Source organism: Sinocyclocheilus grahami, unplaced genomic scaffold, assembly GCF_001515645.1.
Source record: "Sinocyclocheilus grahami isolate Dianchi unplaced genomic scaffold, SAMN03320097.WGS_v1.1 scaffold2271.1, whole genome shotgun sequence".
Taxonomy (NCBI): domain Eukaryota; kingdom Metazoa; phylum Chordata; class Actinopteri; order Cypriniformes; family Cyprinidae; genus Sinocyclocheilus; species Sinocyclocheilus grahami.
Window position 1 is genome coordinate 23,895 of NW_015507450.1, and position 19,043 is coordinate 42,937.

At 39.3% G+C, this 19,043-nt stretch overlaps 1 protein-coding gene across 1 annotated transcript in view; it reads right to left on the reverse strand.

Moving 5' to 3' along the window:
* Positions 1–19,043, reverse strand: part of LOC107574568 (E3 ubiquitin-protein ligase rnf213-alpha-like) — a gene marked incomplete at its 3' end in the record, with an annotated part of 49,961 nt that overhangs the window by 23,562 nt on the left and 7,356 nt on the right. The window contains exons 6-29 of the mRNA XM_016261017.1: positions 12,489–12,681; positions 12,209–12,376; positions 11,978–12,130; positions 11,269–11,884; positions 11,058–11,203; positions 10,747–10,964; positions 10,531–10,665; positions 9,015–9,179; positions 7,659–8,928; positions 7,341–7,522; positions 7,072–7,227; positions 3,386–6,979; positions 3,159–3,283; positions 2,982–3,077; positions 2,769–2,890; positions 2,556–2,687; positions 2,422–2,480; positions 2,155–2,308; positions 1,926–2,061; positions 1,616–1,807; positions 1,108–1,235; positions 776–933; positions 458–667; positions 165–352 (exon numbers count right to left, since the gene is read on the reverse strand). Of these exons, the coding sequence (XP_016116503.1) occupies positions 165–352; positions 458–667; positions 776–933; positions 1,108–1,235; positions 1,616–1,807; positions 1,926–2,061; positions 2,155–2,308; positions 2,422–2,480; positions 2,556–2,687; positions 2,769–2,890; positions 2,982–3,077; positions 3,159–3,283; positions 3,386–6,979; positions 7,072–7,227; positions 7,341–7,522; positions 7,659–8,928; positions 9,015–9,179; positions 10,531–10,665; positions 10,747–10,964; positions 11,058–11,203; positions 11,269–11,884; positions 11,978–12,130; positions 12,209–12,376; positions 12,489–12,681 (8,696 nt within the window). The remainder of the gene's footprint in view (positions 1–164; positions 353–457; positions 668–775; positions 934–1,107; positions 1,236–1,615; positions 1,808–1,925; positions 2,062–2,154; positions 2,309–2,421; positions 2,481–2,555; positions 2,688–2,768; positions 2,891–2,981; positions 3,078–3,158; positions 3,284–3,385; positions 6,980–7,071; positions 7,228–7,340; positions 7,523–7,658; positions 8,929–9,014; positions 9,180–10,530; positions 10,666–10,746; positions 10,965–11,057; positions 11,204–11,268; positions 11,885–11,977; positions 12,131–12,208; positions 12,377–12,488; positions 12,682–19,043) is intronic.

Genomic DNA, 19,043 nt, shown 5'->3' on the forward strand with positions numbered 1-19,043 from the left:
AGAAGTATAGAGCCAGATATTCCAACACAAACAGACTGAACAATGGCTTCTTTCCCAGAGCTGTAGGTGTTAACATATAGAAATGCAACACAACATACAAAAAAATACAACATGTACGAATAACTTTTCCCATAGGACAATATCTTTTAGAGCTCATAACTCACTGGATGTGGGTGACAATCTGTTCGCTTCTCTCTCCATAGTGCCGTAGGCTCTCCTCACAGCAAACCAGCTCAACTGGCACCTGTAGCTTTTTAACACGTCTAAGCCAGGCCAGACTCTGAACATCTTCATCTAGAGACTGGGGCTCCAGGCATTCAATACAGGCCACTGCAGCATACACATCTAACACCTGTGAAACAGAAAGACTGTCAGAGAAAAGTAACCAAAGTAAAAAATGCACATCCAATCGCTGTAATACATATTATGCAAACAAAAAAAAGTTGCAAGCACTTACCAGTTCTGTTCCCTCTCTGGCACATGTGTTATCTAGAAGCATCTGAGCAATCTGAGGCTCTATACTGATCATCCTGTAGAGGTTCTGTATTCGGTTCTTGAAGTGATGGTAGGCAGCATGAACACACGGCAGAGAAATGACTTCTTTCTCATGCACTTCTTGACTACCTCTGAGCTCATTTACACCACAAGTAAGGGCTCCACATAAGAGCTGAAAAGTAAAAACAGATATACAAACATATCACCACATGAACACTATATGTGCTTGGATGTGCAAATGATGTATAGAAATGTATCTCTGAAAAAGTCTGACTCTCACCTGAAGATTCACCACTGATGTTACCTTCATGGTCATGGAGATGAAATCCTGGAGATACCTGTGGAAAAACTCCATCTGCATCTCTTCGGTTGCTTCGGAGATGTACCCGCCCAAGGGGATATTCCAAAAAAACTTTTCAAATTGCTCTAGAGAGTGTCCTGTTGAAAGAAATGCATGGACATTTATTGTTTATGTTTTCCCTAGAACTGTTAAACAAAACAAAAAAACTGGAATAACTGTCACAAGTCACAAGAGAACAAACCACACTGATTTAAGTGTGATTGCTCAGACAGCAACAACAAACAGCAAGAATAGCAGTTAAGTAAATATACCTTCTTGCTGAAAAGCATGTACCCAGAGTTCCTCTAGATAATCTTTAATTCTCCAGCTGAAAGGCATGGTGCAACCCACATTGCTGTCAACTGCAATGTAGTTCTGAACCAAGATTGTCTTCACTGAGCTGTTAAAGACCAAATGTTTCTTTATTTAGTTACAACAACATTGCTTTAAAGCCAAGAAATTTACAATGCACGTGTACCCACTATCAGTGTACAGTCATGTTTTGTATACTTAACAGGTTTTCTTGCTTCCCATGTGATCAGACAATTTAACTCTAACTTGCTCAGAAGAATTCTGTTTTTAACTACTGCTCTGAAATGAAAGCAGTTGACCTGAAAGAAAAAGCGATCTAGCTCTGCAATGCAGATTTGCCTTGCATTGTGAACTGCTGTCTGACACACTGTGGAATAAAATAAAATCAAGCTTGTGTAGTTAGGAGCATTAGTGTGTTTTGGTCCCAAAGGCTTACACAATGTATCTTGAAATCAAATAATTACACACTTGTTGTCCAGTCTGGTACAAGGAACATTCAGTAACTTGACATCTCCAAAAATGTCCAGCCACAATTTCCTCAAGGATTCATCAGAGTTTCTATCCAGCAAGAGGTCTAGATTGCAGTCACGGTCAATAATTGAAACAAGTTGTGCCAAAAATGGAGTTACTTCTGCTTGAACTCGTCTCCAAAGGGCATGTCTAAAATACAGAAATGAACAACTACTGAAAGTAGAGTTTTTTATGTATAGGGTATAGTTTCACAAAGATATACAATTCAAGACCTTTATGCACTTTACACCTACTCTCATTCACTTACCTAAAAGTCCCACCCTCTTGCAATGCATCAATATTAAGTGCCTCCTTGGAGACCCAGCTCTTGCTAGAGATTGTGTTTTCATCGTGAGCCATCAATAGAGAATGAAGTTGTTTCTTTAACGCTTTGATAAATTCAGCTGGTAACATAAATATATACATTTCAGTAACCACATATACGTTGGCCAATCAAAGCTATCAAAAAGACTAACAGAAAGAGTGATAAGCCTCACCTTGTAGAGTGTCATTGTCATCCAAGAGTATTAGCAGAGTCTCTACTCGCTTGGTGCTGCGGGTGCCTGCCTCTGTCTGATCTCTTAGCATGCCAACTGCACTCTGAACACAGCTACGAACCAGCACGTTGGTGTCTAAAACATTCTCCCAGCCCTATAGAGCATAAGAAACAGAACTACATTTTGAAGCTTACTAAACTCAACAGGGTGACAACAGTATCAAAAACATACTGAAAATATTTTGCTGTTGTTGAGGTTGTGACCCACAGTACTGTCTTCTAGTTTCATCTTCTCTTCTTCTGTATGCATGTCTTCATCGTCCATAGCTTTAAGCAATCAAAATGACTTGAGAATTCTGATCACTCCTTTAAAGACATATTCTGATAATAAACCATCGTCACCTTCAGGCTCATCTGCTTTCTCAGCTTTCTGTTCAAACAACTGGCTGATGGTCAGACACTGCAAGGCTTTTATATCAGAGACAATGTCTTTCGATGTTCTCAGGTCATCAATGTGGACTGACTTCCAAAGGCCTTAATAAAGAAGTCTTTATTGAGATTTTGTCTAAAACAAACATAATGTTGGTCAGTAATGCAAACAATCAGTTGTCTTACCACCATGAAATCCAACATAGGAAGTTCCACCATCCATTCTGGGTAGCTTAGTGATGAAATAGACAAAAATCTTTCCACTGGACACTTTCCTGAATCTGTTGATTTCATTGAGAGAAGAATACCTGGAAATATATCAAATAATGCTGATTTAATTGGATTCAACAAGTAAACAGGTGAACAAGTAAATTGGGCCACTAAACACATTTAACTCACTTTGCAGATGCAATGAAATTTAAACTTTGGGAGCTTTCATCAAAATTGGTTTGGATGATAAGTATCTTGTCTCCAGTGGTGTTTTCCAAATAATTCCTGCACACAGAAAATGTAATTTAATTAATAATAGATATGCTTTTGCTGTTGTGATATGATGTGATGTTTTAAGCACAATACCTGATCTTCTTTAGGAATGAGTTTTCTGTGTCAAACTGCTGTAGTGAGAGGAGCTCAATGTTTTGAACTATGTTCTGTAGCTGTTCAGTTTCTGTTGCGGTCAGAAGCCTTGAGAATGTAGTTACCTACAGGATTAAAAAAAAGAAAGCAAGAAACAACTTTGTGCACTAAACTTGCAAAAATACAAATGTTAAATACTCAAAACATTTAAAATACAATATGCTTACCTCTGTAAAAAAGGCATGGCTAGGCCCTGCTTGATGTATTTGAGAAAGGATGAAGTCAGCAAGTGACCTATGCTTCTGGTCTTTAAAGTACACACTTGACAAGTGCTCACTTTCTACTTTGGGGAGTGAAGTGCAGTCTAGCCTAACCACTGCATCTGGTGTAGCACAATTCAAAAGGATCAATTTAGCCTCATCTAAAATCCTCTTCAAAGAATCTGAAATCTGCCCTTTGAGCTGCTCTGTAACTTGCAGGACAACAGAGGCACAGGTGTCTGAGTGGTAGCCAATGAAAGCATCAGCTGGATGGTAACGGCATGCTTGGGGAGCAAATTCATGATTGCCTTTGGTATCAATGAAGCATCCAACCCACTGCTGAAGCTTCTCAACAAGGTCCTTTTGCTCACTCTTTAGTATGGTATTGATGTCAAGATAATGTTTCTCCAACCTGTTGATCAATGGAATGGGAAACTGCTTGTACACAACATCCTTCTCTTCAATGACAATGAGCCTGAAATTTCTGTGCACTCTGCATTTGACTCTGTGAGTTCCAAGCCCCAAATCCACATATTTCTGACCTCCAAGCCAAACATAATATTGGTTGAGAGCATCATACAAGCTTTCATACAAGTTCTGCAGGTTCAGAAGCACAATGGTTTGACCAGTTTCCATACAAATCTTGACACGGTTAATATTGCGGCATATCTGAGTATACTCCTGGTCTTTTGGAAAGCTTGAACCAAAGATGATCTCTGGTTGGCACTGATCTGAAAAAAACGTTTGCTGTAGAATTCGAAGGGCTGCATAGTTTTTGGTCAGAACCAGCAGGTATCTGCACTCCTCATCTTGACCAATGGCTGTGATGTTCTCTTTTACAAGCTCAATGATTCTGATATTCTCAAGCTTGGGTTTGATATTTAGTCTTCTAGTGAAAACTGTGACAGCATCCACATTATCCTTCCCACTGAAGTTCCTCAGTACAGCTTTCACAATCTGCTCTGCACTAGGCTTCTGATTTGAATCTTTGGCTAAAGCAAACATCATTTTTATCAAGCTGTAATAGTCTCGCAAACCAAAGAAACCTCTGCCTTGTTTGTTACAGATGTGCAGGTAAGCCTGGGCAAAAGGCTGAAAGTAATCTCTCACCCTCTCAAGGATCATGGGATCTGAAGAACATATTCCTTCAGCAGTTTCAATCAATTCCTTTTCATCAGGATCACCACGAGAAACAAATATCCCTCTATTCATCTTGGCTGGATCCAAAGCCCAGTTTGAGATACCGATGAATCCAACCTTCTTGTGGGGTACTGGCTGGTCATCTATGCATCCTTCTTCCAACAAAGGATGTAAAGTTTTCAGGGTCATTTTCTGGGAATCTTCAGCCAAGCCTATCTCATCTAGCACTACCACTGAGACATACTCCTTTAGATTCTTTCCTTCCTGAAAACGGGCACATTGCTTGAATGTATTGATGATCCCATATGGTGTAGAATGAGGACTGCACTGGAAGGAAACAAGATGAATTTGCTTTAGCTTTTTAAACAAATCTGAATGAGCTGCTTGTCCTTGCATGCCATCTGCAACTAGAGTTTTTGACAAAGACTTAGAGCTTCCAGGTTTTCCAACCAAAAAGAGAGGTATTCGCAGTTCAATGCAAATAACCATCATGAAGACATTTTCCTTCAAGGCATTGTTTCGGGCAATAGTTTCACCCAATGGAACTCCACTCAGGAAAAGATCCTGGATAACTGAGATCTCCTGCATCACTTTCATTTGGCTATAGGATTCTGGAAGGTATCTGCAAATATTTTCTCTATATTTCTCCTTATCCTCCAAGCAGGCATGGTAACACACACCAACAGCCATAATTAATGACCATAGAATTGGGATTCTTATTACAGTATCCCTCTGATGTTGATCATTAATTTTTCCACTCTCAAACTGGTCAAGCTCTGAGAGTAGCATTGAGTGGTTTATGTAGAACCAGCTAAAAACTTGCATGCAGCGCTCTACGTCCCTCAGACTCACAAAACTACATTCATCCTTTCTTGTTCGCATATACATCTGTGAGGCTGACAGAACATCTGTGATGGTTGTAATGTAGTTTGAATCAATAGAATTTGTTTGAACTACTCTTTCGACAATTTGCTTGATGTACATTTTCTCAGTCTGGTCACTGAGTTGTCCAAAGTCCCAAACTAGTGGAATCATGCTAGGTGGCAAAGCATGCACTCTGTACACAAGCTGGCGAAGTGGAATGGATCCAAGTTTTTCATCTGTTTCCTCAGCATGAACTCTGTATCCCAAACCAGCTGACTCCAATCTCTTGATCATTTCATCTGTGTGTTTCCTGTATGGGTTGCAAGCGGCAATGATTTGCAAGCCAGTGTCACCTGTCAAATCCTGTCCTTTAGCAGTGTTGTCACAGAGGATTTCCTTAATGCTGCCAATGGCCTCTGTTGTGTTTGCTTCATCAAAAAACAACACAGAGTCAAAGCCATGATCCTTCTTGTTTCTTGAAGCCATGTCCTCTGCTTCTCTCACTTTGGTGTAAATCATGTCTGAGCTTGTCCCTCCATGAACTTTTACTAGTTTCATGTTGTCAGAGGCAACTACACCTCTGTGCATCTCACAAAGAAATTTGATTAGCCTGGTCTTCCCACATCCTGTCTCACCCATGATTATTACGGGAATCCCGCAGCGGAAGCGCATGTGAATTGCCAGCATTTTCAAAATGTTGTCTGTGGTGAGCTCATATGTTTCCTCTGGGTCAGTAGGAGACTGTATTCCCAACACCCTGGAAAGTCTCTCAATTTTCTCATGTCTTGGGAGCTGGTCAAAATCAATATTAAAAGAAACTCCCTGTAGTTTAAGGCCCTCGTAGAGCTCTCTGGTCATGATATTCTGCTTGATCACTCTGTTTGTTGATGGATCAATAGCATCAATCTTTTTCTGTGCATTTGGCTGAAGATGAAAGCCAATGAATGTCATAGACACATGGTCATCATTGAAGACAATATATGGATGTGGTTCTGACTCCCATCGTTTTCTTATCCTAAAGGGAGCAAGATCCTCTTCATTTGCAGAAGAAAGGTCATTTTGCAGTCTCCCTGGACTCTGGTCAGAGATGCTAAGTGAAGGAGTGGCAAAATCCTTTGCCATGAGAATCATGAAATCAACAACAACATTTTTAAATCCCAATAAAATGTCCCCTATATGTGAAACATCACAGAAAACTGAGTTTTCACAATCCCTAAGTTGTAAGTTTAGGAACCAAGCAAAATTCCGCAACTCTGCCCAAGATGGGTCTGCAATGCCACAGTACACAAACAATATCTGCAGGCATTCAACATGAGTGCCCTCAACTCCTTGGTACCTGAAGGCATCCAAATTAATACCATTGTAGAAGCGTTGCAGGTACTGATAAGGCCGCTGATAGGCCTCACTTTGGAACTCTTGGTCATCCATAAGGGGATCATCACCCTCTACTAATGACGGATCTTCCTGGATTCTCATTTCTAGCTCAAGGACCTCTTTAGGTGGACGGCAGTAAACAATTGGAAACACATCCATGAAAGCAGATGAAACTTCCGCACCCTACCACAAAAAGGTAAATAAATTCATTAGAAATTTTTCTGATAACAAGAAAAATCAAATATGATTTAATTAAATAATATATATTTCCTTACAGCTTTTCTGTCATTCTGTGAAGTTCTGCCATCCGGTCTTAGAACCTCAATTACATATAAGTGCTTATTACTGCTTTTCCACATGTTTCCTTCCGAGTCCATGAGGTATCCAAGAATCAACAGCCTGAACAGAAATTCATGAAGTCCTGTTTTAACCTGTAAGTAAAGAAAACAATAATGAAAAACAGCAACAAAATGTATTTCTATTTGTTCATCAAATTGATAAAAAAAGATCAAATTGATCAAAAAAAGTAAATACAGGTAGCTACCATGGTGGTGATGTCAAAATGATAGACTGAAAGTTCCTTTTTCTTGAGGCTGTTGAGCAATAACTTGAGGATGGCATTTTCATCAACTCTTGTCTCAGTTAACCTGATGCTCTTCAGCTGTGAAAGCTTATTAGTGATCTTTTTCAATTTCTCATGCATTCGTTTAATGTGAAGTGACTTCCCTAGAACACACCACAGAAAGTAACTAATCTGACACACTGCAGTGCAAAAATATTTCTATTCATACACACACAGAAAACACAAAGTTTTTATTTATTTATTTTTATTTTATTTGGTCAACTAGTGATTTATACTCACCAACTCCTGACCTTTCAGAGACTACAACTCCCACAAACTGTCTGTTTTTGAACACAGCAGCAGCACTGGATATGTCAGCTGGGATTGTAAAATGCCTAACAAGGTATTGCTGAATACGGATTACTGGTTCTTGGGGAACCAAGTGCAATCTAAATTGACTAAAAGCAGAGGGAAGGTATGCATGTTCTCCATTTGAGCTGCAGACCAACACCAGTCTGTAATCATCTCTGCACTGTGCTTTTTGCTGCTGAAAAAATTGCTCCACTTTGTAGCTGACTTCATAGGTAAGCTGGTCCACATAGAGCATTGTGTATATCTTCTTTCCCCTGTAGCCAGCAGAGAGACAACGCCTGAGGAAAAGCTCCACTTCTTCATATGGAGTGGAAGCACTACAGAGGAGTACTTCATCATAGGTTGGTAGAGGCTCATTTTTGCTGCTCATGTAAATTGAAATACATGCTATTAGACTTTCTTCAGAAGGGCAGATGATCAGATTTGGTCTTCCAGTAGCCATTCCATAGGGGAGTTCTCTCTGAATATTACTTGTTTTCTCATCCTGTTTGGAATCACTCTCATATTGACTGGGACCGTTGGCTAGTATTTCAAGAAGATATCCAAGGCTTCTGACATCAAGGCAGTCTGGCAGGAAGTTGTTCATGTCTCGCATGTAAGCATTCCAAATCACACATAGCTTTTCTGACCCATTAGCTTTTCTCAACAGACTTGGCAACTTGTCAAACGATGGACATGGCTCCTCAGTACTCAAATCACATTCTATCATGCTGGGAACTTCTGCAAATGTTTGAAATTCTAAGTCATAATTTTGCTTAAGTTCCTTAATTACATCATCCTGAAGCCTGTGCCAAGCTTGTGTCACATCTGAAAAGGAGCAATTAGGTTTGATAAAGGAGAGCATCATAAGAACTTGATCATTCATTTCAGTCACATTTTTTTGGGTGAGCTGACTGCACAGGTAGACCACCTGTTCTGAAGTGAAATAGTTTAAGTAATAATGCTTGGATCTCTGCTTGGCCATAAAAGCCTTCCAGAAGCATACACAGCTCTCCATTTTCCGGCAGACTTCTGGTAACTGTTCTGTGACATCACCTTCCATCATTACACTAACAACACTTCCTAAATCGAGGTCCATAATGATGCATGCTTCTTTACTATTACAGTTGACCTTTGCCTTCCAGTGTCTGAATAACGGATTTCCAGCAACAAACAAATCAATGAACGCACAGGCCAACCTCTGTACACTGGCAAAGACCTGGAAACAGGAAAGAAGTTCAGGGATAATTACAACAACCATGGTGAAAGACAGCAGAATAAAAAAGCTAAAAGTTGTAATGTCACCTCTGCAAATCGTTTGACTTCACGCTGGCCCTGATCTCCTTTGCCCGACATTAGCATCAATTTATTCTGAAGGTCCCTGAGGTCTTCAAAAGAATAACTGCGTGTCTCACGGCCCTCATCATGCTCTTCTATAACATGTAACTTCAGAATATCTTCCAAGCAAAACTGAAAAAAGCAATATTCAAGGATTATTTCCAAAGTTTTATCTGCATCAAATATACTATTCGACAGAGAAGAGAGAACTAAAATGCACATTGTACTCGTGTAGTATTGTATTATGTATTATTTATATAATTGAATCAAATGCTATATTACCATAAAATAAAGTCAAGATGGTTTACTTTACATCAGAGAATTAAAAGTGGTAGCCTGTTAAATACATGGATTTACATGCTAAACTATTTGTATGCTTAATATCTGTCACAATTACAAAAGTTTAAATTTGGTATTTAATAATTCTGCTAATAAAATAGCATATATTTCAGCATGTCATGCAGTAATTTGTTATTCATTATCTGATATTTTTTATAAGTAGATCTGTCCGTGTGCATTTGATTCGTTATTTATGTACAGATGTTCAGTAACGGTCAGGAACGTGAGCTCATGAAGAGTTTTGACTCTTGCTTCTTTGTGCCAGTGGTTCTTGAGATGTATTCAAGTGCAAAACTCTGCAGGTTTACTTTTTGATATTGTCTAATAATCCAAATGTAGCTGTATACGTCATAATACAAAGTAAATGGCATGCAATGATATTGGGGCTTCATTTTAAATTCCTATAATGTTTGTCTCTTCTGTTTGTTGAAAATATAAATTGAATTAAGATAATAATATAATCATTTAAATAAATGTTACTCTTACTCAAGTAACTATTAAGGTTATCACTTTTACTTGAGTACTTATTTCTATAAATATTTCTATAAGTACTTGTACTTTCATTTGAGTACAGTTTTTGGATACTGTACCCCACCTGGGCCCCATAGTGTGAGGCCTACACCTGCCCTGCATTTCACACCGGTATCGGGGCCCACAGTGGGCTGCCCGCGCGTGCTCAATTTTCTGCCCGTAGGGGGCCTACACGGGGCAAGTTTGCTGTGTTCAGTTGAGTGAAATAACTTACTTCTGTGATTTGATGTGGCTTCTTTTCACAGAATAAGGCAGAAAATATATTATAGTATTCTACACTATAATCGACATAGCCTTTATTAACTTTGCATTATAAATATACTTTTAAAAATTATACTTATTATTTATATTAAATTTATGGATTACATTTTAGATTTTGATGTGAAAGAGAACACATTTTATAGGCTTGGGGAAAAAATGCCCTTACAAATGTGAGAAATGCATTTACACAGTACGCATACATACAGTGGTGTGAAAAAGTGTTGGCCCCCTTCCTGATTTCTTATTTTTTTGCATGTTTGTCACACTTTAATGTTTCAGATCTAAACACAAACTTTTTTTTTTCTTTTTTTCTTTGTGCTCCATCAGTGTAAGTAATGAAGTAATGACAAACCTTTTGATTTTGTGCACTAATAACGTAGACACCGTTGATGTTGATAGCTGATGCCAGAGACAGAGATGAGGTTTCCACTGACCCATGACTGTCCTTGACTGTCTTTAACCATTCTAAGTGTCTTGCGGAGTCACTCTGAAACAGAGAAAATGTTGATGAACAAGAATGTGACAAATCCTGCTTTCTTTTTCTGGTTGTTTAAGCAGATTCTCTCACCAGTTTCTTTGGGAGGTTGTGGTCATTGTCAAGTGCCTTCCACAGTTTCTTCATTGTCTCTTTAAACAGCTTGAAGTCAGCATCTGGCTTCAAATCATAGAGCATTGAGGAGTAGCCAAGAACTGCATCATGAAAATAGGCCACACGATCCACTTCCATATCATTCTCTCCGGCAGAGATGGAAGCCAAATCCACAAAGACTTTCAACTCATTGATGTCTGAAGTGATGAAGAAGAATAACATTTGCTTACAAAAGAGCATACAAATGTATGAAATCGCATTCAAGTACCAGTTCAAACACATTTATTTACCTCTAAGAGCCTCTTTTACCCACGTAACAAAATTATTTCTGAGGCAGAGCTCCTGAAGGCACAGTCTACGGGATTCTGTAATATCCACAAGCACCATTTTTGCCTGCACCAACTCATCATCAATACGGTCAAGATGCTCCTTGTGTCTCTGAAAGAAAGTAAGCCTTGTGGGTTTATCATATTCCTTATTTATCTTTTTAAAAAACTGTACTTATGATGACTTACAGTATTAAGTAACTTCTCCAAGACTTGAAAGTCTCCTTGTAGGCCGAGTGTTTGTTTGACCCTCTTGACCACCTTAGCTGACTCTACTGCCAGATGAAGCTCATGGTACTGCTCAATCTGATGGATTCTTGTCTGAACCCAACCTTGGTCATCACTGCGATCCAGTCTGCATATGATTGCAACTTCTGCTGCCAGTTCTTTATATTTTTTCTTGTAGGCTTTGAATGTTGCATCAATATTTTCAAAAGTGATGCTGCCATCTTTAAGCGCTGTGTATATGTTTTTGTAGGCATTGTAGCATGGTGTAAATATGTCACTGTGAAGCTTTTTGGGAGTGATAACCAAATCATCCTCTGAAGAAACTGCTCCTTTGTCTTTAGCAAACTTTGTTGCCTCATTGACCCAACACTTTCCAAAGATGTAGCTGTCTTTGTATGTGTATAGGACCTCTGCCATATATCGAACATCATCTTCAAGCTCAAAGTAACTGACTACTCTTACTTCAGAGGGAATCTGATTTAATACATGAACGTCCACAAACTTGTCCAGGTCCATCTCATCAATGTCATTACGACGTTTGTCTTCCAACCCTTCAAAATCAACTGTAAAATAGAAATGTAGTATTAAAATGTAATATTAAAATCTCTCTGTAAAAGCAATCTTTTATTGTCGGGTGTTCAAAAGAGAGCTTATACCTGTCGCATGTTTCTGTAGATTGCGGCACATTGTAATGAGAGCATCCACCAGTGATTTCTCATGATAAATAGCATTCACCTCCTTTTGTCTACAGTCAAGAAGCCTGTTCATGGCATTGATATCCCCGTATTGTTCATTGTCACAAAAACAATCTGGAAAAAATATTAAGGCCATGACTCCTCAAATTACAGTATGTAAAAGGGAGAAATCTTATATGTTAAGTATTTTACCTAAATTAAGCAGGTCAAAGAAAGCACTCTTGTTTTGCAGGATGTGGTTGAGTAGCTTTATTTTTATTTTCCCCGATACAAGTTGATTTAAAATGTTTGTGAATGATGAGATTGCCATGTCAAATTTCTCTTTAGCTTCTTCAGAAAGCTGACTGATCAGTTTTTCACCTACAGAGTAAAAAATGTACATATACTTAAACATTATATATACCGTTCTTTAAGACTGGTGAGATATATCATAGGGTTGCAATGCACTATGCAGAGGGAATCAATATAATACCATGAAGCTGAAAGATATTCTTAGCTGCAGTCCAGCCCAGAAGATGTTTGAGAACAACTTCTTCATCCTCCAGATATGTTCCTTTGCTGTCTCTTGGCCAGGACTTCAGGATGATGGTAGACACAAGTGTGTCAGTTTTCCAGTTTAGTTGGAAATGATTCAATCTCTCAAAAAGTTTCCCCTCAGATTTAGCCTGTTAAAAAAAAGTCTGTATTAATGTTTAATTTAATTAAAGTCTGTATTAAAACAGTAAGTGTCTGTATTAATGTTTTTCATCGTATTAAATAGAATTTGGCAAAGTAATGTGAAATCCATGAAGATCATTGATTAATGTATTGCTCAAACACTGCAACTCTCAATGAACAGCAAACTCTACACCACATACATTCACATCTCTATGTATTAATAAGTTTGTAAATGGATAGTTAATAAAAAATTAACTGTCATCTGTCACGAATCCTGTCCATGGACTTCCGTTATATGGCAATGGCAAATTTATTTATATAGCACCATTAATTACAACCCATGGTTGTCCAATGTGCTTTACAACAAAATAAAAAATGAAAACACAAAAACACATTTACTTAAAAATACACAAAGTATAATAAAAAACAATAAAATGTAAGGCAGGAAAGTGTTAATACAGATTATAAGCCTTGTCAAACAAATACGTTTTTAAGATAGATTTAAAAGCAGATACAGCGGGGGCAAGTCTGATTGTGATAGGTAATTCATTCCAGAGTCTGGGGGCAACTACAGAGAATGCACGGTCACCTCTACACTTATACTTCGAACTAGGGATAACCAACTGTTTGGAAGACCGAAGTGATATGGTGGGAAAATGTTCAATCAACAGGTCAGAAAGTTAAGATGGGGCCATACCATTCAGAGATATGTACAATATTGTATAGTAAAATTTTAAAATCAATTCTGTGGTGCACTGGTAACCAGTGCAGAGAGCGTAAAATTGGAATGATGTGGTCCCGTTTTCGAGTACCCGTAAGCAATCTGGCTGCTGCATTTTGAATTAACTGTAATTGGGACAGAGCTGATTGGCTAATCCCAACATATAGAGAATTACAGTAATCCAGCCTGGAGGATATAAAGGCATGGATTACTTTTTCAAAATTTTTGAAGGAGAGAAAATACTTTATTTTTGATAGCATTCACAACTGAAAAAAGCATGATTTCACCACCAAGTTTATCTGCTTATCAAATTTAGAGAGCTCATCAAAGACAACACCCAGGTCTTCTTCACACAAGAAGACAGCCCACCAAGATTTGCTTTGGGATTATGAATTGAATCTGAAGGACCAAAGACTATAATGTCTGTTTTACGCTCATTAAAATTCTGAAAGTTTAGAGACAACCAGGACTTTACATCTGACAAGCAAGCCATGGAAAGTGTCCAAACCGTCTGAATTATGTTTTAAGGGCAGATAAACTTGGGTGTCATCAGCATAACAATGGAATGACAGCCCATACTTCCTGAAGATAGAACCAAGTGGGAGCATGTATATTGAAAAGAATGGGAGACAAAATGGATCCCTGAGGAACCCCACATGATAAAGAAGCAGCACTAGAAAAATGATCTCCAATATTAACTGAAAAACCAATTTAAGGCACTACCCTTAAAGCCTGCGCATTGCTCCAACAAAGCAATAAGAACTTCGTGATCGACCGTATCAAATGCAGTGGTCAAATCTAGGAGCACAAGCACAGCATAGTTGCCAGAATAGCAGGTTACTCAAATATAATTTAAAACTTTCAACAATGCATTCTCAGTAGAGTGATGTTTTTTAAAACCGGATTGAAATATTTCAAAAATCATGTTGTCATCTAGAAAACCCTGCAATTGCTATAGGACAATTTTCTCCAAAAGCGATAAATGACAAATTTGAGATATGTCTAAAGTTTGTTAACACTGTGGGGTCTAAGTTCTGTTTTTTAAGCAGGGGGTGGACTGTTGCATGTTTTAATAAGTCAGGTACAATACTGGTTTCTAAACAGCGATTTATCATAATCAAGAGCTGTGGACCAACTACATCATAAACTTGTTTAAGAAAATATGGAGGAATTATATCAATAGAAGAGCCCGAAGGCTTAAGCTGATCCACTATTTCTTGAAGTGCCAGGAATGGGTTTAAAATGACTAAAAGCAGCACTACAAACAGGATGCAAAGAGGGATCGAAGCAAGAGGGAGTTATCCCCAGTCTTAGATTACTTATCTTATTAACAAAAAAATTAAGAAAAGCTTCACCCATAGATGAAGACATTTCAGAAAACAAACACACAGAGGGGTTTATAGTAGTATTGATAATAGTGACAAGTGTTTTTGGCTTGTGACAGTTTTTAGTAATGATTTCTAAAAAACAATATCTAGATTTTGCTGCTTTGACTGCTTTCTGGTATTGCAATAACGAATCACTTAGTATTTCAAAAGAGACCTGGAGTTTGTCTTTTTCCATGTACGCTCAGCTCTTCTACAACACTTCCTGAGCGAGCGTATGGTATCATCTATCCAGGGCTCTGACCTAAGTTTTCGTTGTAAGGTCTTTAAAGGTGCCACTGAGTCTAAGACATTTGCAGAGATAGAATTAAACCTGGATAGGAGCTCTTCAGCACTCAAATCTATTTGAGAATCATCCAGGGATAGAGTGGCTTCACAGAAAGCTAGAGAAAAAGCCGGGACTGGCGAGCAGATGAAGTATGTTTAGAAACATTTAAAACACAAGGAACCATAAACATAACAGTCTTGTGATCAGAAAAAACATTTTCACAAACCTCAAGGTCACAGAGAGAAAAACCATGCGAGAATACTAAATCAAGTGTATGTCCATGCTGATGGGTAGGGACATTGAACTGTAGAACTACATCAAAAGCGTGTAATAAATTGATGAAATCCTTAGCTAAATGATCATCAGTGCAGCAAACATGAACATTAAAGTCTCCCAGAATGAAAATTTTATCATATTTCGGTATGAATTCCCCCAATAAATATGCAAAATCAGTTAAAAAGTCCTTGTTGTATTTTGGAGGACAGTAAATCACTGCTATCAGAAATGGATCAAAAAGTTCCAGAGCAAATAACTGCAGTTCAAAACTGCTGTATTCATTAACCCTTTCGCACGTGAGTTTAAAATATTGTAGCTGAGCCCCCAGCGACAGAGTGACAGGGAAAAGTGTCTTTATAGATGGAGGCCAAGCCTCCACCCCGACCCGTAGTATGAGGAGAATTGAAGAAAGAACAGTTTGTTGGTAGCAGATAACAACACTCATACCACACAGACTGTCACACATCACCCTGGACTACATTTCCCATGTTTCATTGCACTGATTATGCACTCACCTGCAACCAATCACACACACTTTAAATATGAGGCCCTAACCACTGTTCAGGGCCGAGTATTGTTTAGCATCTATCTCTGTATAGTGATAGCTACTTTACAGAGCCATTCCCAGTTTCCAGTGTCTAGTCTAGCCTAGCCTAGTTCTTAGTCTGTTTACCCGTGTCTTGATCCTTGCCCGTTATCTCGTCTCGTCTGATCTCCGCCTGCCTTGGAATTTAGCCTGTTTTGGAATTACCCTTTGCCTTTCTGTTTCGGACCGTGTTTGCGCCTCACCTGGACTCTAGCTCGTCTTGTGGATTCCCCGTTTGCCTCGCCCTCCGGATTACGTTCACCGTCGACTGACTCACACCTTCCTTTGGATACTCTTTTGTCTTGCCTGAAATATACCTGTTTGCCACTGTTTGACCCATGCCTGTTTTATGACCACGTCTCTGTCTAATAAAATCCTGCTGTTTTTCCAGAGCCGATGGCGTCCGCTGCCTCAGTCCTTGAGACTGTAAATGCACTGCCTGTATCTCGTTTCTCAGTTTTCCCTAGGCCCAAGTCCCTGCCATGGGTTCCTGATCACTCTGGTCCACTGTGGTGGTCTTCGGCTATGCTCTGCTAGACTTCTGCTCTGGTCTGGTGGTCTTCTGCTCCGGTCTGGTGGTCTTCTGCTCTGGTCTGTGGTCCTCAGCTCCGCCTGCTCCACCTTAGCTTCCTGCTTTGCTGGCTCCACCCTGGTTCTCTGCTCCGTCCCGGCTTCCTGCTTTGTCGGTTCCACCTTTGTGCCCTGCTCTTGCCTTAGTTCTCGGTCTCTGCACTTCGACGTGGACCTGGCCCTCCGTCCCTCCCCCTGTTCCACTTCCACTCCACCGCCCTCCTGGATTGTATTATGTTAGGAGCGTCTGGAAGCCGTTCCTTGTGGGGGTCTCTGTCACGAATCCTGTCCATGGACTTCCGTTCGCTTGCCACCAGAGGTCGCCCTCCCGTTATATAGACACTCACACCACACAGACTGTCACACATCACCCTGGACTACATTTCCATTCCAAGTTTCCAGTGTCTTGTCTAGCCTAGCCTAGTTCTTAGTCTGTTTACCCGTGTCTTGATCCTTGCCTGTTATCTAGTCTCGTCTGATCTCCGCCTGCCTTGGAATTTAGCCTGTTTTGGAATTACCCTTTGCCTTTCTGTTTCGGACTGTGTTTGCACCTCGCCTGGACTCTAGCTTGTCTTGTGGATTCCCCATTTGCCTCAGGATTACGTTCACTATTGACTGACTCACGCCTTCCTTTGGATACTCTTTTGTTTTGCCTGAAATATACCTGTTTGCCACTGTTTGACCCATGCCTGTTTTATGACCACGTCTCTGTCTAATAAAAGCCTGCAGATGGATCCGCACGTCTCACGTCCCGTTCGCCCCATTACATCATCATTTACTAAGTCTCAAAACGTTTGGGTCATCACCATGGACAATAAGGTACAGCTGACGGGCGTTGTTAAACACAACATGAATTGGAGACTGCAACAGAATGCTTTTAAGTGTAATAGGCATATGCGTTTTAGCAGTTTTCCTGTTTCTGTGGTACCCATAGCCTTCTCGTTGCAGCATTATTCACCTGGGCATTAGAGGGCACTCTCAGAGGGTGCAAGAAATGCATTGATTCACCTATTTAAAGGGCAGAAGGAGGAGTAACAGTAGGCATTTATGGAAGCATGAAGTGCTCTAAAATTTCCTGGTAGATGGCTGCGTTGACTGTGGTTCTGGACTTTTTATTTAACAGAAAAATACAAGTGAGAGTATGTGAAGAATATTCTAGAGTATATACGGTGGAGAATGGACTTCCACAAGGTAGCGTTTGTAGTCCATTATTATTCAAAATAACAATTAAAGATATTTTCTCTCAGGTTGAACAAAATGTAGGAAAATCTTTGCATGCAGATGACGTGGATTAGGGGCCACAATATATCATATGTCTAAAAGAAAATGTAAGCTGCAATAGTTAAAGTGGAAAATTGGTCAAAAAAATTGGGATTTAAATTATCTGTAGCAAAAATACAGGTCATTTGTTTTTCAAGGCAGCATAAAATCACACCAAGGCCCAGACTGGCAATCGGGAGCACCGGAAGAATTCCCGGTGGCCTGACAGCTGATTTGGCCCACTGCCCTGTTTATATATACATTTCTGAATTCGACATTCGTTAATAAATCGATAATAATTTGATAATAAATCATGAGTCGGACAGTCTTAACTGACAGCACTATATACGATTTGGCTCACGTCTATTCTGAGCTTCTGTCAAACAGTTTTGAACAGAGTAATCGAGGAAGGAGAGGAAGCGGCCAGAAGAAGCAGTGAAATGTGGCAAAATTAGTGACCTGTTCAGAACTTCAAGTGCAGGTGAGTTTCATCTGTAAATAGGCTACTGTAGATTTGTTTTTGTTAACTTAGACATCATTATTATCTATTGTAAAGTTACATTTGTAAATTTACCAGACAGATATTCACATGTATTTATAGTATATCGAGGGAGCTAGAGCAGACAACAGCACAAAAATTAGTCATAATGCAATAACCTGTTCAGAGTTAGGATTTTTCTATAAAGATATTGTACTAATTTTGACAATTAGGCACTTTAGAAAGTTTGTTTATTTAGTTTGGGTATTTAAACAATTTTAAGATAAATAACAACAATAAAATTTTATCCTAATTTAATACTTTGAGCAGAGTTTAGCTCCAGCTTGCCTCAACACACCTGCCTGGAAGTTTCTAGTATGCATAGTAAGACCTTGATTAGCTGCTTCAGGTGTGTTTGATTAGGGTTGGAGATAAACTCTGCAGGACACCGGCCCTCCAGGACCGAGTTTGGGCACCCCTGCCCTACACCAACCCTACACCTAAACCTGCCCCTTACAGAAAACTACTGGCAATTTTTGAATGTCATAAACCACCGTTTTGTATGTTTTTTTAAGCCTTTTGTTTTACGGTGACACATTTGTGTCCTCACAAACAATGTTTACGTTGTAGTACCCATGTCATTATACACATTTGTGTCCTCATAAACCATATATACCAGTAAACACACACACACACTCTCTCACACACACACACACACACACTCTTACACACACACACACACTTAATCTATGTATGTATGTATGCACCAAGAGCTCCTAAAAAAACACAACAAATTCCTTGTGTGTTTGCACACACTTGGCGAATA